Source organism: Coregonus clupeaformis, chromosome 28, assembly GCF_020615455.1.
Source record: "Coregonus clupeaformis isolate EN_2021a chromosome 28, ASM2061545v1, whole genome shotgun sequence".
NCBI classification, from domain to species: domain Eukaryota; kingdom Metazoa; phylum Chordata; class Actinopteri; order Salmoniformes; family Salmonidae; genus Coregonus; species Coregonus clupeaformis.
In genome coordinates, this window is record NC_059219.1 from 14,108,344 (window position 1) to 14,131,884 (window position 23,541).

At 45.6% G+C, this 23,541-nt stretch overlaps 1 protein-coding gene across 2 annotated transcripts in view; it reads left to right on the top strand.

The window, feature by feature from the left end:
* The first annotated feature begins 3,550 nt into the window (after positions 1-3,550).
* Positions 3,551-23,541, top strand: part of LOC121543004 (ephrin type-B receptor 5-like) — a 74,947-nt gene continuing 54,956 nt past the window's right edge. For both annotated transcript variants that reach the window (XM_041852675.2, XM_045208605.1), the window contains exons 1-2: positions 3,551-3,646; positions 22,000-22,064. In XM_041852675.2, the coding sequence (XP_041708609.2) occupies positions 3,589-3,646; positions 22,000-22,064 (123 nt within the window). In that variant the 5' untranslated portion in view covers positions 3,551-3,588. The remainder of the gene's footprint in view (positions 3,647-21,999; positions 22,065-23,541) is intronic.

Consider the following 23,541-nt stretch of genomic DNA (forward strand, 5'->3'; position numbering starts at 1 on the left):
GTGTACTGCAAATCATGTATCAGATAGGGGTAGAGGCGATATATGGAGCAAAGCCATTCAACCACTATGGAACAATGACGTTCAACCACTATTAGTACTTGGAAAGTCTACATTAACATCAGTATGATGTATAGTGGCTACACAGTTTTTGGAGTGAGATCTCACAATCTACTAAAGACAACCAAGTGTAAGACGAGCTGTGATTGCTTTGTGTGTAAAGACTTCTATATTTTCTATATATCATAGAATTAAGCCCTACCAAATAGAATTTATCATAGACTAGATCTAACCTTTATATTTTTAATCAGACAGTTTCTAAGAGTGTATTTCTAGTCATTTTAAGAACCTACCAAGTTTGAAATATATGATCACAGTAGAAGACGATATATGATTTGTTAGGGACATAGATTTGTTAGGAACATCCTGAAAATAGTTGTTCCAACAAGGTGTCTGCCGTTAAATGTGAGTATATACCAACACTAAAGTAATAGTATTTATTGTGACAACAACATGCTAAAAGTGTCTAAAAATCATGAAACTTCAGTGGTGTAATACTGTATTGTGATTGTGGAGTCTTGTGTAGGTTTTGACCAGGTTAGTAGTTGTTATACATGGTTGTAAGCTAGCGTACATTCCATATTGGTGGCAAATATATTCTCTGTGTCTCGTACAGTATCTACTAATACATTTTTTCCATCCCTTCCTAGTTGCATTATTACTCGTGATGTTGTTACTCATGATAACTGAGCACTTTTCTACCTTTTGGACTAAAACAAAATTTTACCTATCATCACTTTGGCAATCTGGCTTTTCTTAGATGGTTGTGAATGTGGTGTGTACATATATACAGTATGTTAATATGTGTCTGTTACAAAATACATTCCTGTTATGATAGCTTTCCTCATAGCTTTTATAACTCATTTCATAATGTTTCTGGCACTGCTGCTTGCACTCTGCGCAAACTACTGAATGTTGCTATGGTGATGAACTGTACCATTCTCTGCCATACATATTGTACTAACATGATGTTAATGTGTATATTATGAATGCAATGGTTCAATGGTCATTCTTGTGTATTAATTTATTTTCTTAGAATGTAAATGTGCGACTGGACATTTTTATTTTAAAAATACCTTTATTGGCCCAATAATTACATAATTAAAAGCACAACATTTATTTCATTTTAAACAACCTAGAAAGTTAAAAACAAGCCCCCCTCGTCCACTGTACAGAAAACCTAACTGAAACACCACACCCCTACAAAATCCCCCAGTGTGACTGTACGAGAGAGAGAGGAAACTAAACAGATATAGATGAATGAGTCAATGAGGACTGTATAAATGAGTGGTTTTTTCCTTTTCTATTATGTTGTAATAAAGAGTTACTCAAGCTCTGAGCAACTCAAATAAAATAAAAACGGTTTTTATTTTGAATGGAATCTGTGACTTTTGTGGCATTGAAAAATCTGAAGGATCTGATATTTTCCCAGGTTTTTTTTCGAGAATTTTTGTGCTCTGTCTTTGTAATTTTCGTCACAAAACAACAACATTTGGCTTTGCTGTGTCTCCTCAAAGACATAAATGCATTTTCCTTGTGTCTGTGTGTGTATATATCAACCTCACTAAATGTATTCTATGTGTTTTTATTCTGTGTTCTATGTAACGCTATATCTTGGTAACAAATGCTCCTTGGTGGAAACTACATTTACCACGATACAACACAAAACCTCCCCTGCCTTGTAGAACTCACTGAACACTGTAACAACGAAATGATGTTTGACCTGGAAATAAAGCCACTAGTGACCATACCAACTGGTGAGTGGTGATTCCTTGTACAGGCCAACACTCAACTCCCAGTTAGTGCAGCACATGTGATAAGTGCAGTGCACTTCACCAGTCCTCATTCAATAATTTGTAATTTTCTCCTGATACAGTGTCTGCCTGTTCTGGTTTAGTGCACACATTTACACCAATGCCAAGCCGTTGCATTAATGATTTGTAAATTTGTACCTTTTTTTTGTGTACATTTTAGTCATTTAGCAGACGCTCTTATCCAGAGCGACTTACAGTTAGTGAGTGCATACATTTTTTCATACTAATCAGAGGTCTACTGTTACTGTAGCCTAGGTTAGATGGATTAAATAGCTTTCTTTCTCTGCCTCCCTTATTTAGGATCACAGTTCAGCGTATACTTCCCCTCCCATAGAATATCTACTGAATGTTTAGTTACTGCAGAGAATTGTAGCATGAAAGTCTGCTTGAGCATCAACAAGCTATAGTAACCAGACCTGACCAGCAGGCGTCACTAGTGGACAAGGGGCTTTGCTGGCATGATTTCCACCTTGCCTTTGGGGAGATCTGTGCGTGTTTAGATACTGTCTGGGTGAACAATCAATCCTGTGAGAGGGTGTGTGTATATGGGTGTATATGTGTGTGTGTTTGTGTGTGTAATGAGTTAGAGAGAAAGAGACAGACAGAGAAAGACAGCGAGAGAGAAAGAGAGAGCAAAGAAAGGAGGCAGAGAGAGCTAGATGAGTGGTGGAGTGAGGCCAAAAATGTGTCTAAATTATGATGATTTCCATGAAAAATATGACCAAAAAAACAAAACGTTGGCACTCTCTCACCCGCCACAGCACCAAGAAATGCATGCTGTTACAGAATTCAGATATGCTAGCGATGCCATAGTTTCATGCCAGCTCCAGTGCTGTTCTGAATTAAATTGTGTTTACACAGAAGGATATCATACAGGAGAAGGATATCTTGGCATGTCTAGACAGCTGTTCCAGTGCAAACCAGCCATACTAATTTGTAGATTTTTCCGCCATGCTCTGTCGTTCTCGTTACCGCAGTTATGAATGTGAAGTGTTTACCTTCCGCCTGGCACAATATTGGTGCTGCTGTCGTTTTTTCCTTCGCTCTGAAAATGATTTGTTCTCCTTCCCTCATCTATCTCCCCCATCCCTCTCTCTCTCTCTCTCTCTCTCTCTCTCAATTCAATTCAATTCAATTCAATTTAAGGGCTTTATTGGCATGGGAAACGTGTGTTAACATTGCCAAAGAAAGTGAAGTAGATAGTAAACAAAAGTGAAATAAACAATAAATATTAACAGTAAACATGACACTCAGAAGTTCCAAAAGAATAAAGACATTTCAAATGTCATAATATGTATATATACAGTGTTGTAACAATGTGCAAATAGTTAAAGTACAAATGGGAAAATAAATAAACATAAGTATGGGTTGTATTTACAATGGTGTTTGTTCTTCACTGGTCTCTCTCTCTCTCTCTCTCTCTCTCTCTCTCTCTCTCTCTCTCTCTCTCTCTCTGAAATAGAGCAGACAGACTCCTCCTCCTCCCAGTCCCCTCTCTCTCTCTCCCTCCCTCTCTCTCTCTCTCTCTCTCTCTCTCTCTCTCTCTCTCTCTCTCTCTCTCTCTCTCTCTCTCTCTCTCTCTCTCTCTCTCTCTCTCTCTCTCTCTCTCTCTCTCTCTCTCTCTCTCTCTCTCTCTCTCACTCATTCTGTCTGTTTCTCTCTCTTTCATGCTCCCTCCCTCCCGCCCTCTCTGAGTTAGTGTCATTCTGTAGTGGAGATGTGGAGTGTCCTTCTTTCTCTCTCTCTGTTTCTCCAGCCTAATTCAGCTGAGGAAGGTAAGAAACTACTTTAACTCTCTATTCCTATATGAGACTGTGTTTGCATTAGTGTGATTGTGAGTGATGGGGAGTTTGCGTTTTGTGTGTGTTTCTGTGTTTGTGCATTTGTGAGTGTGTGTGTTTGCGTGCAATGGATGCGGCTCTGTGTGTGAATGTATGTGTGTTTGTATGTGTGTTGTGCGCTTGTGTGTGTTCAAGAGTGATGGAGAGTTGGTTTGGTCCTGTATGTGTGTGTGTGTGTGTGTGTGTGTGTGTGTGTGTGTGTGTGTCTCCATGTTATAGTGTGTCAGACAGGACTTAGTTGGCATGGCAAAGCCAGGTGCTCCATGGGGCCTGTCAAGCTCTGACAACAAAAGAATACAAAATGTGGGGCATAATCAAAATGAATAATAAGTTGCATAACCCTTTTATCCCTCTGAACGCTGCCACCCCCCACTCATGATATCATGAATGTGACAGTTAGAGACCCCCTGCCCCCATCTTTTCCTCTTTTCCTCGGTTGGTCTTTCTGCCCATTGTTCATGTTCATGGGAGACTGTCCCAGTGTTTCTTGGGAACTGTCAGTATTCAAGACAGCATGTTGTTACAGGCTTTGATAGGGCTTGATGATGATTTATAGTCATATGGATGGATGGATGGATGGATGGATGGATGGATGGATGGATGGATGGATGGATGTGGAGGGAGATAAAAAGAAAGAAAGAAAGAACGAGAGAGAGAGAATGTCAATAAAGCCCTTAAATTGAAATTGAATTGAGAGAGAGAGAGAGAGAGAGAGAGAGAGAGAGAGAGAGAGAGAGAGAGAGAGAGAGAGAGAGAGAGAGAGAGAGAGAGAGAGAGAGAGAGAGAGAGAGAGAGAGATGGATGGATGGATGCACAAAATCCACATGCATGAAGTGGACTGTCAAGTTGAAGTGGGTTGATTTGAGTAATAGTTTATGACTCACTATCTGTCTTTGGCTGTGTGTGTGTGCATGTGTGTGCGTGTGTGTGCGTGTGTGTATGCATGTGTGTGTGCATGCGTGTGTGTAATTCTTTATCTGTGTGGTGTGTACATGTGTGTGTGACTTTGTGTCTGTCTATACACTCATTACACCTTTGTGCATTCTGTCTCCATCTCTTGGAGAGGCCTCTGCATATATTTCATCTGAAAAGCACTGGAAAGCTGATGTTCTATTTTAAAGAAGAGCGACGATGGGTGATGTGCATTGATTGATGTGTATGAGTGTGTATTCATGATGGCTCTGTCTATGTGTGTCAAAGCAGGGGGAGGAAACAGCTCTATCTAACTCCACAGATTTGAGCTGCAGCGTATGTAACAGATGGTCTTTACTAAGATGAAACTTGGTGTGTGTGTGTGGGGTGTGGGGGGTGGGGTAGATTGTGTCAGACTCTGTTGACGTGCTGAATGAAAGACAGAGCTCTTCTCTAATGCTGTATTAACCTGATAGCACAGAACTCCATCTAAAAACGACATAACACCAGTTGGTTATGCCAAGAACTGATGGTAGTGGGAGGCTGTGATTTAATTAAAATTAAATTAATGTCTGACTGTCTGACGGACTGTCTCTATGTATGTGACCATGTGTTTATTGTCTGTGGGATCTTGTGTCTGTTTTTATCTTTCTTGGCTGTGTGTGTTGTGAGTCAGTGTGCAAGTGTGAATGCAGGTTTTTTGTTCTGCATGCACCAATGAGTATATCTATGTCTGTATGTAAGGTTCTTCAGGGAGTTGAGGTTGTTGAATCTTGTGTTTTGTTTGTACAGTGTATTCCCTGTTCAGAAGCTACTCTACATTGTTTTGGGTTAAACAACTCTGACGCTTTATGTCTGTCTGTCTGTGTGTGTGTGTGTGTGTGTGTGTGTGTGTGTGTGTGTGTGTGTGTATGAGTGTGTATGAGTGTGTATGAGTGTGTGTGTGTGCGTGCATGTGTGTCATGGCTCACTATGGTGGCTGAAAGGTGTTGGTGTGTATACCCCTATAGCCAGGTAGGAGCCAAAGATCACAACATACCTAAGAGATTGACAAGGTGCCGATTGATGTGTATTAAACATGAAGAAAAGAGATAAATCTCTCTTGTACTCCTTTTTTTGTAGCGTACACCTCTGTGGCAACATGTTCGTCCTTTGAAGAGGAACATCTTTCTAATAACAGGGTTATTATTCTAAGGTATCCTATCTGTGTTTTTCCATCTATCGCTCTCTTTTGAGTTTAGCTGTTCAACAGGTCTCCACGGATCTCCTGTGAATTAGGGAGGACTGCTTTCAGTTACTATGCCCCTCAGTCCTGGAATGACCTACAGGTCACTCTAAAACGTCATTATTTGGTCCCAAAAGCTGAATTTAGGGCTCTGATAAAAAAACATGACCAACAACAACAGCACTTGTTTTGATTGATTGTATATATTTGTTTCTACTGCCCTTTTGAATGTAACATAATTTTTTGAAATTATGTAACTGTAATTTTGTAATGCTCATTCTTAAATGTGTTGCTCACGTTGCTTGAACTGTGGTTCTCAGGGCAACATTGGAAATGAGACCCTGGTCTCAATGGGTTTCTGCTGGTTAAATAAAGGTTAATAAATAAAATTAAAAGGTGTTGACTTGTGTTGGGTTCAACACTAACCGGGATGCACCAGCAGGAGACACACCTGATCACCTCAAGCACTAGAAGACAAGCCTGAATGGACTGACTGTGATTACCAATTAGTTTATTTTCTAAAACTCCCCTCTTATGTTTTGGTAGGCTTTAACTTGTTAACCTTTTACTGCAGTGGGCTAAATCAGGGTCACACAGAGTGTTTCTTGGTAGTCTTAAATAAATCTACTTTGAAACAAAAGTACACACTTCAAACCCATGGTTATGGGCTTAAAGAAAATAAGACACCTGTTCCATATCAGATATATATGGAGTTGAAATGTATTCCATTTTGAGTTTGCATCCCAATATTACACTTTATATACATCACAGTAGACTGGATAATAACAAAACCGTTTGTCATAGAAGCACCGGATTTTCAGCAGTAAAAAAAAAAAGAAAGTTGATTAATTATGAAATTATGAAAAATATTAATAACATTCCACCCATGAGGCCACTAGAGGGCGATTTGGTCGTTTGACTGCAGGAAAAGGCTGTAACATGATTGGCACTGATTACATTGGCCAGTATATATAGGACATGATTCAAATGTTCAGTTCAGCCTGACTGAAAATACCAGACTTTAGTGTTACTTAATTAATGTTGATCTAGCCATCATGATTCTCTTTTATAAATCATTAATTGAGAGCATTCTGTCCTACTGCTTGACCTGCTGGTTTGGGAATATCAAGGTTGCGCAGAAAAATAGGTTGGGCAAGATAGTCAGGACTTGCGGAAAAATCATGGGGCAGCAACAGCAAGAACTGTCGTCTCTCTACCTGGGCAGAGCCCTCCAGAAGACAAATAAAATAGCGGTTGACTCTTCCCACCCAGTCCACCCCGAATTCCAGCTCCTTCCCTCTGGCTTCAGGTACAGATTACATTTTTACATTTTAGTCATTTAGCAGATGCTATTATCCATAACAACTTACAGGAGCAATTAGGTTTAAGTGCCTTGCTCAAGGGCACATTGGCAGATGTTTTCCTCCACCTAGTCGGCTCAGGGATTTGAACCAGCGACATTTCGGCTACTGGCCCAACGCTCTTAACCGCTAGGCTTCCTGCCGCCATAGTAAAAAAAAATAGGGCCAAGTACTCTTTTATTCCGAATGCAATTCTGCAACTTAACAAAATGGTGGACTAATTGTACTTTAGCACTTGCACCTTGACTATGAAATTGCACTTACCCTGCCTACTGGCTTGGAAATATCCTTTGCTATTTGTGGTTGTTTTTTTATTTCAATTAAAAAATGGTATATCTGATATGTTCTATGACTGCTGCTAAATGAATTGCTTCTCTGAGGACATTAAAGTTTTCTAAATCCGAATCTGAGGTAATTTGGACCAGTGCTGGTAACAGGTTCTGGCATTAATTGAGCAGATAATTGACCTTATCTCTGGTGTGATAAGTCGTCCTTTCAGGACATAATAAATAAAATAAAGTGTGATAAAACGGAGCGTGTGTCTCTCAGCAGGAGTCTTGGGACTGTGGAACCTCTTTAAAACAGCAGCTCTCCCGCTAAAAGCTTACTATGTCCTTGAAGCCTGGCTGCCTGCATGCGCGCGCATGTGGAAGTTGAAATGGCTTCGTGTGAGGCGAGAGCAGGACGCCACAGCGACACCACGACCCCTAGGCGAGCCAGGGCTTTGTTTTCGTTGTGTCAATTTTGGGGGGCTTACATTGTATGTTTTTCTCACATTTATTAGGCTTATTTCCCCTGTCTCCCCTTGCGTGATATGAGGATTGTCTCCGTGGTCGTGTCTGGTTTATACACGGCTGAGTCATGCATAATTTCTGTGATTCAAGAGCCATGAACCCTGAGGCAACAGAGACCAAAGACCACTCACTGTCTGGCAGAGAAGAGTTAACTTATCTGTAAAGGAGAACAAAAAAATTGTAGCTGAATAATAATCATAATATGGGGGGCGCTTATATTTGTCCTGTTACACACAAACGTGTAATGGAAATGTGTTTTTTGTATATCCTAACTCCCCCTGAGACACCCGCAGGGAGTGGGGTCACGGCCAGGGTCACGGCCAGGGTCACCATTGTACAGCACCCCTGGAGCAATTAGGGTTAAGTGCCTTGCTCAAGGGCACAGCGACCTACTTTTTTTCACCTTGTCGGCTCCGGTATTCAGGTATTCTTTCGGTTACTGGCCCAACGCTCTAACCTCGAGGCTACCTGCCGCCCAAATTAGCCCTCTACCAAGATAACTTCATAATGAGCCAACAAGGAAAACATCGTTAACGGAGTTGGCCCTAAAACAAGGTTGCCCAATAGTGTGCTAAATGAGAGATAGCTTTTAGAGCATTATGGGAAGGTAATGCACAAATTTCCCTAAATGTCAGAGAAGAGATATAGAGAGGCAGCAAAAAAAGAGAGGGTATTAGCAGGGGGAAATAACTTGCTCATAGCTTCACCAAATTGCAAATGTTAGTCTTACTTTCTAGACATATGTTTGTCTCGGGATGGCATTCACCAAATTTCAAATGTCTTTCTTCCTGTATCTTGCTGGTGCCTGTTCAGTGACTTACTTTTTGCTTCATTGCTAGGTTAAGCTATGCAGACTGTAACAGGGTGTGGGGTGTGAGGGATTAACTACTGCTCCCTTCATCAGCACTTTCACTCAGCGTAACCAACAGTGACGTTTTGATAACTCCCTTTGACGTGCGTGAGCTTATTTCTGGAATTGTGTTAATCCCCCCTTTTCCTCCATCCTCCTCTCCCTCCCTCCATCCTCCTCTCCCCACTTTCCCTGTGTATCTTTCAGTCGGTGGTTGTGTGTAATGATGGAGTGTAGTAGAATCGGTCCTTGACTGACTTGTCTGCGGATGGATGGAGCATCTGGAGCATATTAAGAGATAGGGTGGAGATGGGTGGATGAATGGACGCAAGACAAAACACAACCATAGAGCTGCTTACTGGCTACTGTACCACGGAATGTTGGGCTGTGTGTGTGTGTGTGTGTGTGTGTACGTCAGTTTCTGGGCGTCTGTGTCGATGTGCATATTTTCCACTGTGTAGGCCTAAATGGTTGTGTTTCTGTGTTTGTTTATAAGTGTGCATGATGGAGTGTCTGTGCCACAATGTTTGTGTGCCTTACCTTCAGTGTGTGTGAGTGTGTGTGCTTTGTAGGTGTGTTTGGGCCCATCGCAGAGAGGTGCTAAGGCATGACACACACACACCTTTGGTCTCCATCAATATTAACAGGGAAGAGGTTTGTAGAGTGCCAACTGACCCTACTGCCTGGAAAGTGTCAAGGCTGCCTACGTCTCCTTTTAGATATGACTAATATGTACAATACTAGACACTACTCACAGCTGGGTGTCAGTGTATGCATTAACGACTGTAGCTACATAGAAAGGAAGGAAGAGGGGAATGGAGGGATGGAAAAAGAGAGAGAGAGAGCAAGCAAGGCCACTCAAGTGAAGTGAACACAACAGTGACAGTGGGACAGAAACTAATGCGAGTCACCTTTACACTCCAGCAGAGAGTGGAGTGCATATTAACACCACAATAGAGAGAGAAAAGAAGAGAGAGAGATTCAAATCAAATCAAATCAAATTTTGTTTGTCCCTTGCACCGAATACAACAGTGAAATGCTTAGTTACAGATTCAAATCAAATCAAATCAAATTGTATTTGTCCCTTGCACCGAATACAACAGTGAAATGCTTAGTTACAAGCCCTTAACCAACAATGGATTAGAGAGGGTGAGGGAGACAAGAACAACACTTTAGTTTTCTCTCTCTCTTCCTGTGTCTGTCTGTATGTCTGTCTGTCTTCCCCAAAGACAGGACACAAACACACACTGTACTGTGTCTGTCTGTCTTCTTGAGTCTTTCTTTCATTCTCTCCTGTGTCACAACCCTTCCCCTCTACTTTTCTTCCCCTCTCTCTGTCCCTCTTCTGTCTGCCCACCATCCTTCCTTTCTTCCTTTCTCTCTCTCTCTGCGGTGTCACAGCCTTTGCCAAACAAACAGTGGCTCTAGCATCAATAATGAAACAGCATGTATCTCCTTATTTAAGGTACAGAGAAGCCTGCCCACTGTCACTTTACAGATGAATAATAGACACACACAGAGAGGATGACAGAGACACGGGGACAGATGGAGGGAAAGGGGGAGAAAAGAGAGAGGTATAGAGGAGGGAGAGAGATAATTATGAAAGTGGGATGGATATATCTATTTGTACGCAGAGCGAGAGAGCGAGTGAAAGAGGACCGGACAGAACACAGCATTAACACACCACTCAGGCCCAGATTGCAGACTCAGCAGATTTCTCATCTGTCAGGGACAGTGTCTTCAGTCTAAAATGGGGACTGGAGGCAGCAGTAGTAATGTAAAGGAGGCCTACTGCTGTTCACAGTACAGTTGTTGGTGTTTGTTTGGTGGCCTGACTTTTTACATTCAGAAACTGGGGAGAACTAGAGTGACAATAAATGTTAGAATTTGTTCCATTTATGGTTTAGGGGTAATGTTAAAGATGAGGGTTTGTGGTTGAAATCCCATTTGTGGTTAGAAAGTGCTGCAACTTAGTAGTCGTAGACTTTCCCGTCTAGCAGGGCCAGATAGTAACTACAGACACAAATCACCTCCACCACCGACACTGTCAGGGAAAGACAGCAGGCTGATCATGCAAGACAAGCCAGAGGGCTCAGTCACCACACAGCAGATAATGATATTACATCCATAAGGTGATTCATTCATTAGTGTGTGTTATTGACACTGAGCACAGCGCTACGCTGTAAAGACAATGATCCCCTGGGGCTGTGTGATATTGAAAAACAAAGGTGATTGAAAGGAGAGTAGTCAATGTTTCAGTGGCAAACCTTGTATTGTCACGCAACACGCTAGAAGAGTTTAATTCTAGTACTAGTTCCAATATCATTTCCAAGGAACACATATTCCATTGTGAATATAATGCCAATTTGAATGCCAACTGTCATGGAACGGTTGGTTTTCATCATGGAGGATAGTTTGCAGAGCTGACAGAAACAGAATTGACATCAATTCTCCGAAAATAACGTTTCCGTGCTGAAGTTAGGCTCAGTCCCATAGAGGACATACAGTGAGGGAAAAAAGTATTTGATCCCCTGCTGATTTTGTACGTTTGCCCACTGACAAAGAAATTATCAGTCTAAAATTTTAATGGTAGGTTTATTTGAACAGTGAGAGACAGAATAAAAACAAAAAAATCCAGAAAAACGCATGTCTAAAATGTTATAAATTGATTTCCATTTTAATGAGGGAAATAAGTATTTGACCCCCTCTCAATCAGAAAGATTTCTGGCTCCCAGATGTATTTTATACAGGTAACGAGCTGAGATTAGGAGCACACTCTTAAAGGGAGTGCTCCTAATCTCAGCTTGTTACCTGTATAAAAGACACCTGTCCACAGAAGCAATCAATCAATCAGATTCCAAACTCTCCACCATGGCCAAGACCAAAGATCTCTCCAAGGATGTCAGGGACAAGATTGTAGACCTACACAAGGCTGGAATGGGCTACAAGACCATCGCCAAGCAGCTTGGTGAGAAGGTGACAACAGTTGGTGTGATTATTCACAAATGGAAGAAACACAAAAGAACTGTCAATCTCCCTCGGCCTGGGGCTCCATGCAAGATCTCACCTCGTGGAGTTGCAATGATCATGAGAACGGTGAGGAATCAGCCCAGAACTACACAGGAGGATCTTGTCAATGATCTCAATGCAGCTGGGACCATAGTCACCAAGAAAACAATTGGTAACACACTACGCCGTGAAGGACTGAAATCCTGCAGCGCCCACAAGGTCCCCCTGCTCAAGAAAGCACATATGCAGGCCCGTCTGAAGTTTGCCAATGAACATCTGAATGATTCAGAGGAAAACTGGGTGAAAGTGTTGTGGTCAGATGAGACCAAAATCGAGGCTCTTTGGCATCAACTCAACTCGCCGTGTTTGCCTATGACCCCAAGAACACCATCCCCACCGTCAAACATGGAGGTGGAAACATTATGCTTTGGGGGTGTTTTTCTGCTAAGGGGACAGGACAACTTCACCACATCAAAGGGACGATGGACGGGACCATGTACCGTCAAATCTTGGGTGAGAACCTCCTTCCCTCAGCCAGGGCATTGAAAATGGGTCGTGGATGGGTATTCCAGCATGACAATGACTCAAAACACACGGCCAAGGCAACAAAGGAGTGGCTCAAGAAGAAGCACATTAAGGTCCTGGAGTGGCCTAGCCAGTCTCCAGACCTTAATCCCATAGAAAATCTGTGGAGGGAGCTGAAGGTTCGAGTTGCCAAACGTCAGCCTCGAAACCTTAATGACTTGGAGAAGATCTGCAAAAAGGAGTGGAACAAAATCCCTCCTGAGATGTGTGCAAACCTGGTGGCCAACTACAAGAAACGTCTGACCTCTGTGATTGCCAACAAGGGTTTTGCCACCAAGTACTAAGTCATGTTTTGCAGAGGGGTCAAATACTTATTTCCCTCATTAAAATGCAAATCAATTTATAACCTTTTTGACATGCATTTTTCTGGATTTTTTTGTTGTTATTCTGTCTCTCACTGTTCAAATAAACCTACCATTAAAATTATAGACTGATCATGTCTTTGTCAGTGGGCAAACATACAAATTCAGCAGAGGATCAAATACTGCGGAAAAAATAAAGAGACCACTGCAAAATTATCAGTTTCTCTGGTTTTACTATTTATAGGTATGTGTTTGGGTAAAAGTAACATTTTTGTTTTATTCTATAAACTACTGAAATCAATATTTGGTGGAATAACCCTGATTTTCAGTCACAGCTTTCATGCGTCTTGGCATGCTCTCCACCAGTCTTTCACATTGATGTTGGGTGACTTTATGCCACTCCTGGCGCAAAAATTCAAGCATCTTGGCTTTGTTGATGGCTTGTGACCATCCATCTTCCTCTTGATCACATTCCAGAGGTTTTCAATGGGGTTCAGGTCTGGAGATTGGGCTGGCCATGACAGGGTCTTGATCTGGTGGTCCTCCATCCACACCTTGATTGACCTGGCTGTGTGGCATGGCGCATTGTCCTGCTGGAAAAACCAATCCTCAGAGTTGGGGAACAATGTCAGAGCAAAAGGAAGCACGTTTTCTTCCAGGACAACCTTGTACGTGGCTTGATTCATGCGTCCTTCACAAAGACAAATCTGCCCGATTCCAGCCTTGCTGAAGCACCCCCAGATCATCACCGATCCTCCACCAAATTTCACAGTGGGTGCGAGACACTGTGGCTTGTAGGCCTCTCCAGGTCTCCGTCTAACCATTAGACGATCAGGTGTTGGACAAAGCTGAAAATTGGACTCATCAGAGAAGATGACCTTACTCCAGTCCTCTACGGTCCAATCCTTATGGTCTTTTGCAAACCTCAGCCTGGCTCTTCTTTGCTTCTCATTGATGAAGGGCTTTTTTCTAGCTTTGCACGACTTCAGCCCTGCACCTAGGAGCCTGTTTCGAACCGTCCTCGCCGTGCACTTCACCCCAGCTGCTGTTTGCCATTCTTTTTGTAGGTCACTTGATATCATCCTACGGTTGTTGAGTGACTTCCGATGAGTTGGCGGTCATCCCTGTCAGTAGAGAGTCGTTTTCGCCCTCTGCCGGTCTGTAGCTTTGTTGTCCCCAATGTCTGCTGCTTGACCTTGTTCTTATGAACCGCCGTCTTTGAAATTTTAAGGATGGGGACAGTAAAGCCAGAATTGAACCCTTCTTTTCCTCAGAACTTTCCTTTTCAACTCTTTTGGCATGGTCAATAGTTATTTTTTGATTAATATTACTTTTGAGGTACTATTAGCACTGTTTTTGTCATCCAGCTGGTCCTATTGCAAGATGATAGTGTTGACTACAGCAGTGGTTTTTATACTTTTCCTTGTTAAATAAGATTTGGTTCATGTGATCACCTAATCAGTACCTCATTTAGAAGAATGAGGTGTGCCTGTGTTGGAATTCAACAGACACTGGAATGGAATGGCTGTCATACATGTAGAGATGCTGATTTAAGAAAATTTGCAGTGGTCTCTTAATTTTTTCCACAGCTGTATGTAATTATGTACAGTCAGATTCCCGGCTCTTCAGGTCTCTGACAAGAAACTAAATAGTAGAGACATCAATATTACATTTCTATGATTTATGCATGAATCTGGCCCAAATTAGAGGGTTAATTGAATGTGAAATGAGACATCCATTAGTGTTGTGTTCAACCAGGATAAAAAAGTCCAGGTGTTCCTAGGGAGGTTTTAATGCATGATGAGGAGTGTGTGTGTGTGGTGTGTGTGTGTGTGTGTGTGTTTGCATGCATGCGTGTGTAGATTATTCTTGTGCTTGCATGTATGTGTACATGTGCATGAGTCAATGTGAGTTTTTTTTTGTGTTTTTGTTGTGTGTGTATGTTTGCGTGCATGCATGTGCGATGGTTATACTGTTTAAAGCACTAAAAAGATAATCTATAATAATTAATCTGGAAGGTTCAGTCAGTGCGTATCAGAGGAGAGAGAGAGAGAGAGAGAGAGAGAGAGAGACAGAGAGAGAGAGAGACGCACAGAGAAACACACAGAGAGACACACACAGAGAGAGAGAGACACACAGAGAGAGAGACACAGAGAGAGAGAGACACAGAGAGAGACACAAAGAGAGAGAAAGAGAGAGAGAGCGACAGAGAGAGAGAGAGAGAGAGAGAGAGAGAGAGAGAGAGAGAGAGAGAGAGAGAAACACACAGAGACAAACAGAGACAGAGAGAGACACAGAGAGAGAGAGACACAGAGAGAGACACAAAGAGAGAGAAAGAGAGACAGAGAGACAGAGAGAGAGAGATAGACAGAGAGAGAGAGACACACAGAGAAACACACAGAGAGAGAGACACCCAGAGAGAGAGAGAGAGACAGAGAGAGAGACACAGAGAGAGAGACACAGAGAGACACAAAGAGAGAGAAAGAGAGAGTGATCAAGATGAGTCTTGATAAGTGACAAAAGACTCTAAAAGGTTATTAAGTGTATTAACTGTCACGGTTTCGGCCGAGGCTGCTCCTCCTCCTTGTTCGGGCAGGCTTCGGCGGTCGTCGTCTCCGGAGTACTAGCTGCCACCGTTCTTTGTTTTCGATGTTTGTTTGGTTAGGTCTGGTTGGTACACCTGTTCATGTTTAGTGTTGATTATGTGTCCTATAAGTTCTCGTTGTTTCTGTCATGTGTTGTGTGTAATTGTTTTCACCTGTCTGTTGGTGCTCTTCATTTGTTTGGACAGACGCCTGAGTGTACCGTCGCACTTTTGTTTTCGTGCGTAGTCGGTTTTGATATTTTACGCACTGTTGCGTATTGTTCGCCTCCGGGTTAGTTGGACCCATTTGTATTTGTTTCATTTCAGTAAAGTCAGGTTTGACTGAGCTCCTGTGTCCTGCACTTGATTCCACACCACATTCGCATCAGAACCCTTGACAGAATTACACACCATCTATGGAATCAGCAGGAGCGACAGCAGCGCCTGAGTCGTTGGAGGAGCGCGTCCGCAGCCAGGATGATCAGATCCATCGACTTGGGACCGCTCTGCAGGACGTCATCAACACCTTGCACCGATGGGAGTCCAGAGGGTTACCCACACCTCCATCTACCTCACCACCACCATCGGTCAGTCCGCCCGTCCAAGTTCCGGAACCCAGTGGGATTCGGCTCTCGCTCCCGAGGGCGTATGACGGCACAGCTGCCGGGTGTCAGGGGTTCCTCCTGCAGGTAGAGCTCTACCTGGCCACTGTACACCCGGTGCCCTCGGGACACGAGAGCGTTTCCGCCCTCATCTCCTGTCTCACCGGCAAGGCGTTGGAATGGGCCAACGCCGAATGGAGGAGGATAGACGCCACCACCATCTCCTATGCGGAGTTCTCCCGTCGCTTCAGGGCCGTGTTCGACCATCCACCTGAGGGGAAAGCGGCGGGGGGAGCGTCTATTCTACCTCCGACAGGGGGAGGAGGAGCGCCCAGGAGTTCGCACTGGAGTTCCGGACTCTAGCGGCAGATGCAGGGTGGAATGAACGGGCCCTCATCGATCACTTCGATGTAGTCTACGGGAGGACGTCCAACGTGAGTTGGCTTGCAGGGACACCAACCTCACGTTCGACCAGTTGGTCGACATGTCCATCCGTCTTGACACCCTGCTGGCCACCCGTGGAAGTCCCGAGTGGGGTCCGTCCATTCCATCCTCCAGCACCTCCGAGCCGAGCCCTATGGAGCTCGGGGGTGCTGGCGCTAGAGAGAGGAGGAGAAGGAGCCCGAGGGGGCCTGTCCCCTGCACCACTTGTGGCCGTGGAGGGCACACTGCGGCCAGGTGCTGGGGAGGGTCTCCAGGAGGAGGGGACAACAGGCCACGCACTGGGGAGCCTTCCCAGGTGAGTAGACGCCCCACTTACCCAGAGCTCTCTGTTGTGCACTTCTGTATACCTGTAAGTTTTCCACAGGTTGCACCTCATTCCCAGCATAAGGCGCTAGTAGATTCAGGCGCAGCTGGGAATTTTGTGGATCGGAAATTTTGTTTAGATTTAGGGATTCCCCTCCTTCCTGTGTACGTTCCATTTCCCGTTCATGCTTTAGATAGTCGCCCGTTGGGTTCGGGGTTGATTAGGGAGGTCACAGCACCACTTAGGATGTGTACGCAGGGGGGTCATGAGGAGTCTATTCAGCTATATCTGATCGACTCCCTGCGTACCCCGGTGGTGCTGGGAATTCCCTGGTTAAGTACCCATAACCCTTCTATTTCGTGGCAAGAGAGGGCTCTCAGGGAGTGGTCTGCTCAGTGTGAGGGGCGATGTCTGGGTGTTTCCGTGGGGGCGACCTCGGTGGAAAGTCCAAACCAAGTGCCCGCAATGCACATTCCCCCTGAATATGAGGATTTGGCACTTGTGTTCAGTAAGGCGAGGGCGACGCAGTTGCCTCCTCACAGACAGGGGGATTGTGCGATAGACCTCCAGGCAGGAGCAGCGCTCCCGCGGAGCCACGTGTATCCTTTGTCTCAAGAGGAGAAAAGGGCTATGGAGACTTACATGGCCGAATCTTTGAGACAGGGATACATACGGCCCTCCACTTCCCCTGCGTCCTCTAGCTTCTTTTTTGTGAAGAAAAAGGATGGAGGGTTGCGCCCGTGCATTGATTACCGTGGTCTCAATCAGATTACTGTGAAATACAGTTATCCACTCCCTCTGATTGTGACTATGACGGAATCATTGCACGGAGCGCGTTTCTTCACAAAACTGGATCTCAGGAGCGCATATAACTTGGTGCGCATTAGGGAGGGCGATGAATGGAAGACAGCATTTAGTACCACCTCGGGTCATTACGAGTATCTCGTCATGCCATACGGGTTGATGAATGCTCCTTCAGTCTTCCAATCCTTCGTGGATGAGATCTTCCGGGACATGCAGGGGCAAGGTGTGGTTGTGCACATTGATGACATTCTGGTGTACTCTTCTACCCGAGCCGAGCATGTGGCCCTGGTGCGTCGAGTGTTGAGGAGGCTGTTGGAGCACGACCTGTATGTCAAGGCAGAGAAATGTCTGTTTTTCCAGGAGTCGGTCTTCTTTTTGGGTTATCGGTTGTCCGCGTCAGGGGAGAAGATGGAGGTGGACCGTGTGTCAGCCGTGCGTAATTGGCAAACCCCAACCACTGTTAAAGAGGTGCAGCAGTTCTTGGGCTTTGCGAATTACTACCGGAGGTTTATCCGGGGTTTTGGACAGGTGGCAGCTCCCATCACGTCTCTTCTGAAGGGGGTCCGGTGCGCTTGCAGTGGTCAGCAGAGGCGGACAGGGCTTTTGGGAAACTGAAGGGCCTGTTTACTTCGGCTCCGGTGCTGGCGCATCCGGATCCCGCCTTACCATTTCAGGTAGAGGTGGACGCGTCGGAGGCCGGTATAGTGGCCGTTCTATCTCAACGGTCCGGCACGCCACCTAAATTCCGCCCCTGTGCTTTTTACTCTAAAAAGCTCAGCCCGGCGGAGCGAAATTATGACGTAGGGGACAGGGAGCTGTTAGCCGTGGTACAGGCCCTAAAGGTGTGGAGGCATTGGCTTGAGGGGGCTCAACACCCTTTCCTCATTTTGACTGACCATCGGAACCTGGAGTACATCCGGGCGGCTAGGAGACTGAACCCTCGCCAGGCTCGGTGGAACATGTTTCTAGCCAGGTTCGTATTTAAAATCACGTACATCCCTGGGTCCCAGAACGGTAAGGCAGACGCCCTGTCCCGGCGGTATGACACAGAGGAGAGGTCCGTTGAGCCCACTTCCATACTACCGGAGTCTTGTCTAGTGGCACCGGTTGTGTGGGAGGTCGATGCTGAAATCGAGCGGGCGTTGCGTGCACGACCCTAGCCCTCCACAGTGTCCTGTGGGTCGGACGTACGTTCCGCTCGAGGTTCGGGATCGACTCATTTATTGGGCTCACACGTCACCCTCCTCTGGACATCCTGGTATTGGCCGGACAGTGCACAGTCTTGGTGCTAAGTACTGGTGGCCCACGTTAGCCAGGGATGTGAGGGTTTATGTCTCCTCCTGCTCGGTGTGCGCCCAGTGTAAGGCGCCTAGACATCTGCCTAGGGGTAAGTTACAACCCCTGCCCGTTCCACAACGACCATGGTCTCACCTCTCGGTGGACTTCATCACTGACCTTCCCCCTCGCAGGGAAATACCACTATACTGGTCGTTGTGGACCGGTTCTCTAAGGCCTGTCGTTTGCTCCCTATGCCGGGCCTTCCTACTGCCCTACAGACCGCCGAAGCTCTATTCACCCACGTTTTCCGGCACTACGGGGTACCCGAGGATATTGTGTCTGATCGAGGTCCCCAGTTCACCTCCAGAGTCTGGAGAGCATTTATGGAGCGTTTGGGGGTCTCGGTGAGCCTTACCTCGGGTTACCATCCTGAGAGTAATGGGCAGGTGGAACGCGTGAACCAGGATGTGGGTAGGTTTCTTAGATCATACTGCCAGGACCGGCCGGAGGAGTGGGCTCGGTATGTTCCTTGGGCAGAAATAGCCCAGAATTCCCTACGCCACTCCTCAACTAACCTAACCCCTTTCCAATGTGTGTTAGGTGACCAGCCGGTTCTGGCACCATGGCAGCAGAGCCAGATCGAGGCTCCTGCGGTGGATGAGTGGGTGCGGCGCTCGGAGGAGACGTGGAACGCTGCACATGTCCATCTGCAGCGGGCCATCCGTCGTCAGAAGGCGAGCGCCGATCTCCACCGCAGTGAGGGGCCGGTGTACGCACCTGGTGATCGAGTCTGGCTCTCTACCAGAAACCTGCCCCTCCGCCTGCCCTGCCGGAAACTGGGTCGGCGGTTTGTGGGGCCGTTTAAAGTCCTGAGAAGATTGAACGAGGTGTGTTACAGATTACAACTGCCTATTGATTATAAGAATATTAACCCCTCGTTCCATGTGTCTCTTCTCAGGCCGGTGGTAGCTGGTCCACTCCAGGAAGATGAGATCAGAGAGACTCCTCCGCCCCCATTGGACATCGAGGGGGCACCGGCGTACACCGTGCGGTCCATCTTGGATTCGAGACATCGGATGGGGGGTCTCCAATATCTCGTGGAGTGGGAGGGGTATGGCCCGGAGGAGCGGTGCTTGGTGCCGAGGAGGGACATCCTAGACCCGTCTCTTCTGTCTGAGTTCCATCGGGGTCATCCCACGCGCCCTGCTCCGCGTCCTCCTGGTCGTCCTCGAGGCCGGGGTCGGCGCACGGCTGGAGCCGCGCGTCAAGGGGGGGGGGTACTGTCACGGTTTCGGCCGAGGCTGCTCCTCCTCCTTGTTCGGGCAGGCTTCGGCGGTCGTCGTCTCCGGAGTACTAGCTGCCACCGTTCTTTGTTATCGATGTTTGTTTGGTTAGGTCTGGTTGGTACACCTGTTCATGTTTAGTGTTGATTATGTGTCCTATAAGTTCTCATTGTTTCTGTCATGTGTTGTGTGTAATTGTTTTCACCTGTCTGTTGGTGCTCTTCATTTGTTTGGACAGACGCCTGAGTGTACCGTCGCACTTTTGTTTTTGTGCGTAGACGGTTTTGATATTTTACGCACTGTTGCGTATTGTTCGCCTCCGGGTTAGTTGGACCCGTTTGTATTTGTTTCATTTCAGTAAAGTCAGGTTTGACTGAGCTCCTGTGTCCTGCACTTGATTCCACACCACATTCGCATCAGAACCCTTGACATTAACTGAGATTATGGGGGAGGAGACCCTGTAGTTTTTAGCCTTAGATGTTTTAATTCCAGTTATGTAGGCCTATTACATTCTCCTCAAAGATATTCACCACAGTTTACAGACTATACGGTACAATGGTTTTAGTGAAGCTATTCGTTATAATGCCTGCAGTTGGATATAATATTTTTGTCTATTTAAATTCTGCCCTTGATCTTAATACGTACTGTACCATATCCTTCATAATCTTGGTTAACTTTAGTGTAACATGAAATCATGAGGGAGGCAGGGAGCGAGAGAGAGCTGGGCATGGGGGGGAATTGAAGGACAGATTTGTGCGAGCATAATCCAAAATAAATCTGTTTACAAGAGAAAGAGGGGGGTCGGGGGTGGAGTTGATTTGATCCTGGCTAAACCACATAATTATATCAGTTTCTTGTGTTTTAAGGTCAAGTACTGAGCGACAGAGAGTTAGGGAGAGGGGGGAGAAGGAGTTAAAAGCATCTCCTTAGCGAGGGTCACTGTGTTACCTGTCTAGCCAAACCACCTCTTCAGATCACATTCCATCTCCCTGATCATCATTTAGCTGACATTCTCTCCCACTTTTTGTTGGAGAAAAAGACAGAAAGATCTGTGCTCTTCCCCTCTCATGCAGAAAACTCTGGAACATTAATTAGAAATGACGATACATTGCAAATATCATGGCTGAAATGCAGAAATGATTCATTTGTAAACAGAGAATGGTTCTCTCTCTCTCTCTCTCTCTCTCTCTCTGTGTGTCAGTCTCTCTCATCTCGCTCTCTCTGTCGTTCTCTGTCTCTCTCTCTCTTTCTGTGTGTGCGTGTGTGTTTGTGTTAGTGTCTGTGTGTGTGTGTGTGTGTGTGTGCGCACGCGTGTGTGTGTATGTCTTCATGCTAATTAGGTTAGCTGATTAGTGCAGTGTGTGATGGAAGCAGACAGTGTGTTTGCTCTGTGTTAACCCTGTCTGTGCTGGTGTCATCATCAATGTGATCACGCGTCATGTGTTCCTCCATCAACACCGTTTGTGTTCTAAACACTCGTCTGTTTAGTCGTCTGTTCAATCACTCACTCTTCAAAGAACTTTAGAATGACAGATTGAAGCAGACTGAGGGTTACTCTCTCTCTCTCATGTGAAACGATGACTGATTTATGGACTATGTTTGCTTCCCTAATCCTAAAGTAGCTGACATCCAAGGGCTTATAGAATGCTGTTGCAAGCACTCAAAGGTACTGCATGAAACTTGGGAATAATTGGTAGTTAAGCTTCTTCTCCGGATGCTGTTGGTGCTATGTACTAGTGGACTGTTTCGCCAACCATTTCCTTAAGTGGAAAATCAATGCTCTGGGTTTCACTTTTATAACAATAGAATTTGTTTCTCCCCCCCTTTCTATCCCCCTCCTCTCTCTCTCCCCTCTCCCCCTCTCCCCCTCTCTCTCCCTCTCTCTCTCTCTCTCTCTCTCTCTCTCTCTCTCTCTCTCTCTCTCTCTCTCTCTCTCTCTCTCTCTCTCAGTAATGCTGCTGGATACAACAGAGTCTACCTCCGAGCTTGGCTGGACCACGTATCCTGACACTGGGGTAAGCAGAGGACAAATCACTGGGCAAATCTCAAAACACGCACACACACACACAAACACAAACACAGGGCTCTTGTCAAAGGTAGTGCACTTCATAGGGGATATAGGGTGTCATTTGAAACATAGCTACTGATCGATATGACATTATCAATGTTGACATTGGTAATCGATTGCATTATGACGCTCCAGTTCATAAGCTGATCAGAGGAATTCAAAGCCTGTGTGTATGTGTGGGCTCTTGTATCCATCAGTCTTCCTGGTGTTATTGCATGAAATATGTGCCAAACTCATATTGTGTTCCCAATAGCTACACTTTGAGCTTGGATGAATACCATAGACTACAGGCCTGGTGTGTATTAGAGCCAGCTGAGTATGATGACGCTGATTGCTGTGAGGAAGACTTGGGTGTTTTTTATAGAGCCACAGAGAAGAGAAGTGGTTCTGAGATGGAGATATGGTTATTGGACCTGGGGCACCAAGCTAAGAGAAGCAGACAAAGAGGAAGAGAGAGCAAGGTAGAGGGAGAGTTTCCGTTAACCCTTTCCATAATGTCTTCTCTTTGGCTTGAGGATACTCTATATATGTTTTCCTCCCTTCATCTTGCTTCTCCTCCTCCCCTCTCTCCCTCCAGCCCCTTCGACCTAGAGAGGAGCAGCCCCTCTACCCTGCTGTCGTTACCCTTCACTGCCTCTCCCCCTCTCTGTCTTCCTCTGCCCTCCAGTGTGTCCATGCTCCTCCCTGTCCTGTCTCTCCTCCTCTGCCTCTCTCCATCCCTCCAGCACTCCTCTCTCTCCTCTCCATCCCTCCTCCACTCCTCTCTCTTCTCCTCTCTGCCCTGTAGGGTGTTGGTGGCATTGAGCCTCTGCTCTCCCTGTCAATTCTCCCTTTCTCTTCCTCCCATCTTCCATCCCTCCTCTCTTCATTTACATTTTAGTCATTTAGCAGATGCTCTTATCCAGAGCGACTTACAGGAGCAATTAGGGTTAAGTGCCTTGCTCAAGGGCACATCGACAGATTTTTCACTGAGTCGGCTTGGGGATTAGAACCAGCGACCTTTCGGTTACTGGCACAACGCTCTTAACCACTAAGCTACCTGCCGCCCTCTGCTTTCCGTTCCTCTCTTCATCCACCTCACCCTCATCCCGTCTCCCTCTCTCTCCTCCCTCCCTCCCTCCCTCCTCTCTCTCTCTCTGTGCCCTTCAGTGTGTCCGAGGCCTTGCCCCTCCCTGTCCTCTGTCACTGTGGAGATTTTGTGTTTTTCTGGGATTTCGGTTCAGATTAAATCACAGCGATGACTCTTCTCTCTCCTCCACCCTCCTCTCCCTAATCTGTCTATTTTTTCCGCTCATGAGAGGGAGAGAGAAAGAGGGGGAAGGGGATAAGAGGAAGGAGGAAAACACAGAAAACAAATGCAAGCAGGTGGGTTTCAGTATTTTTTTCATGGCGGTACGGTGGCACAGCACACACGCGATGTCACA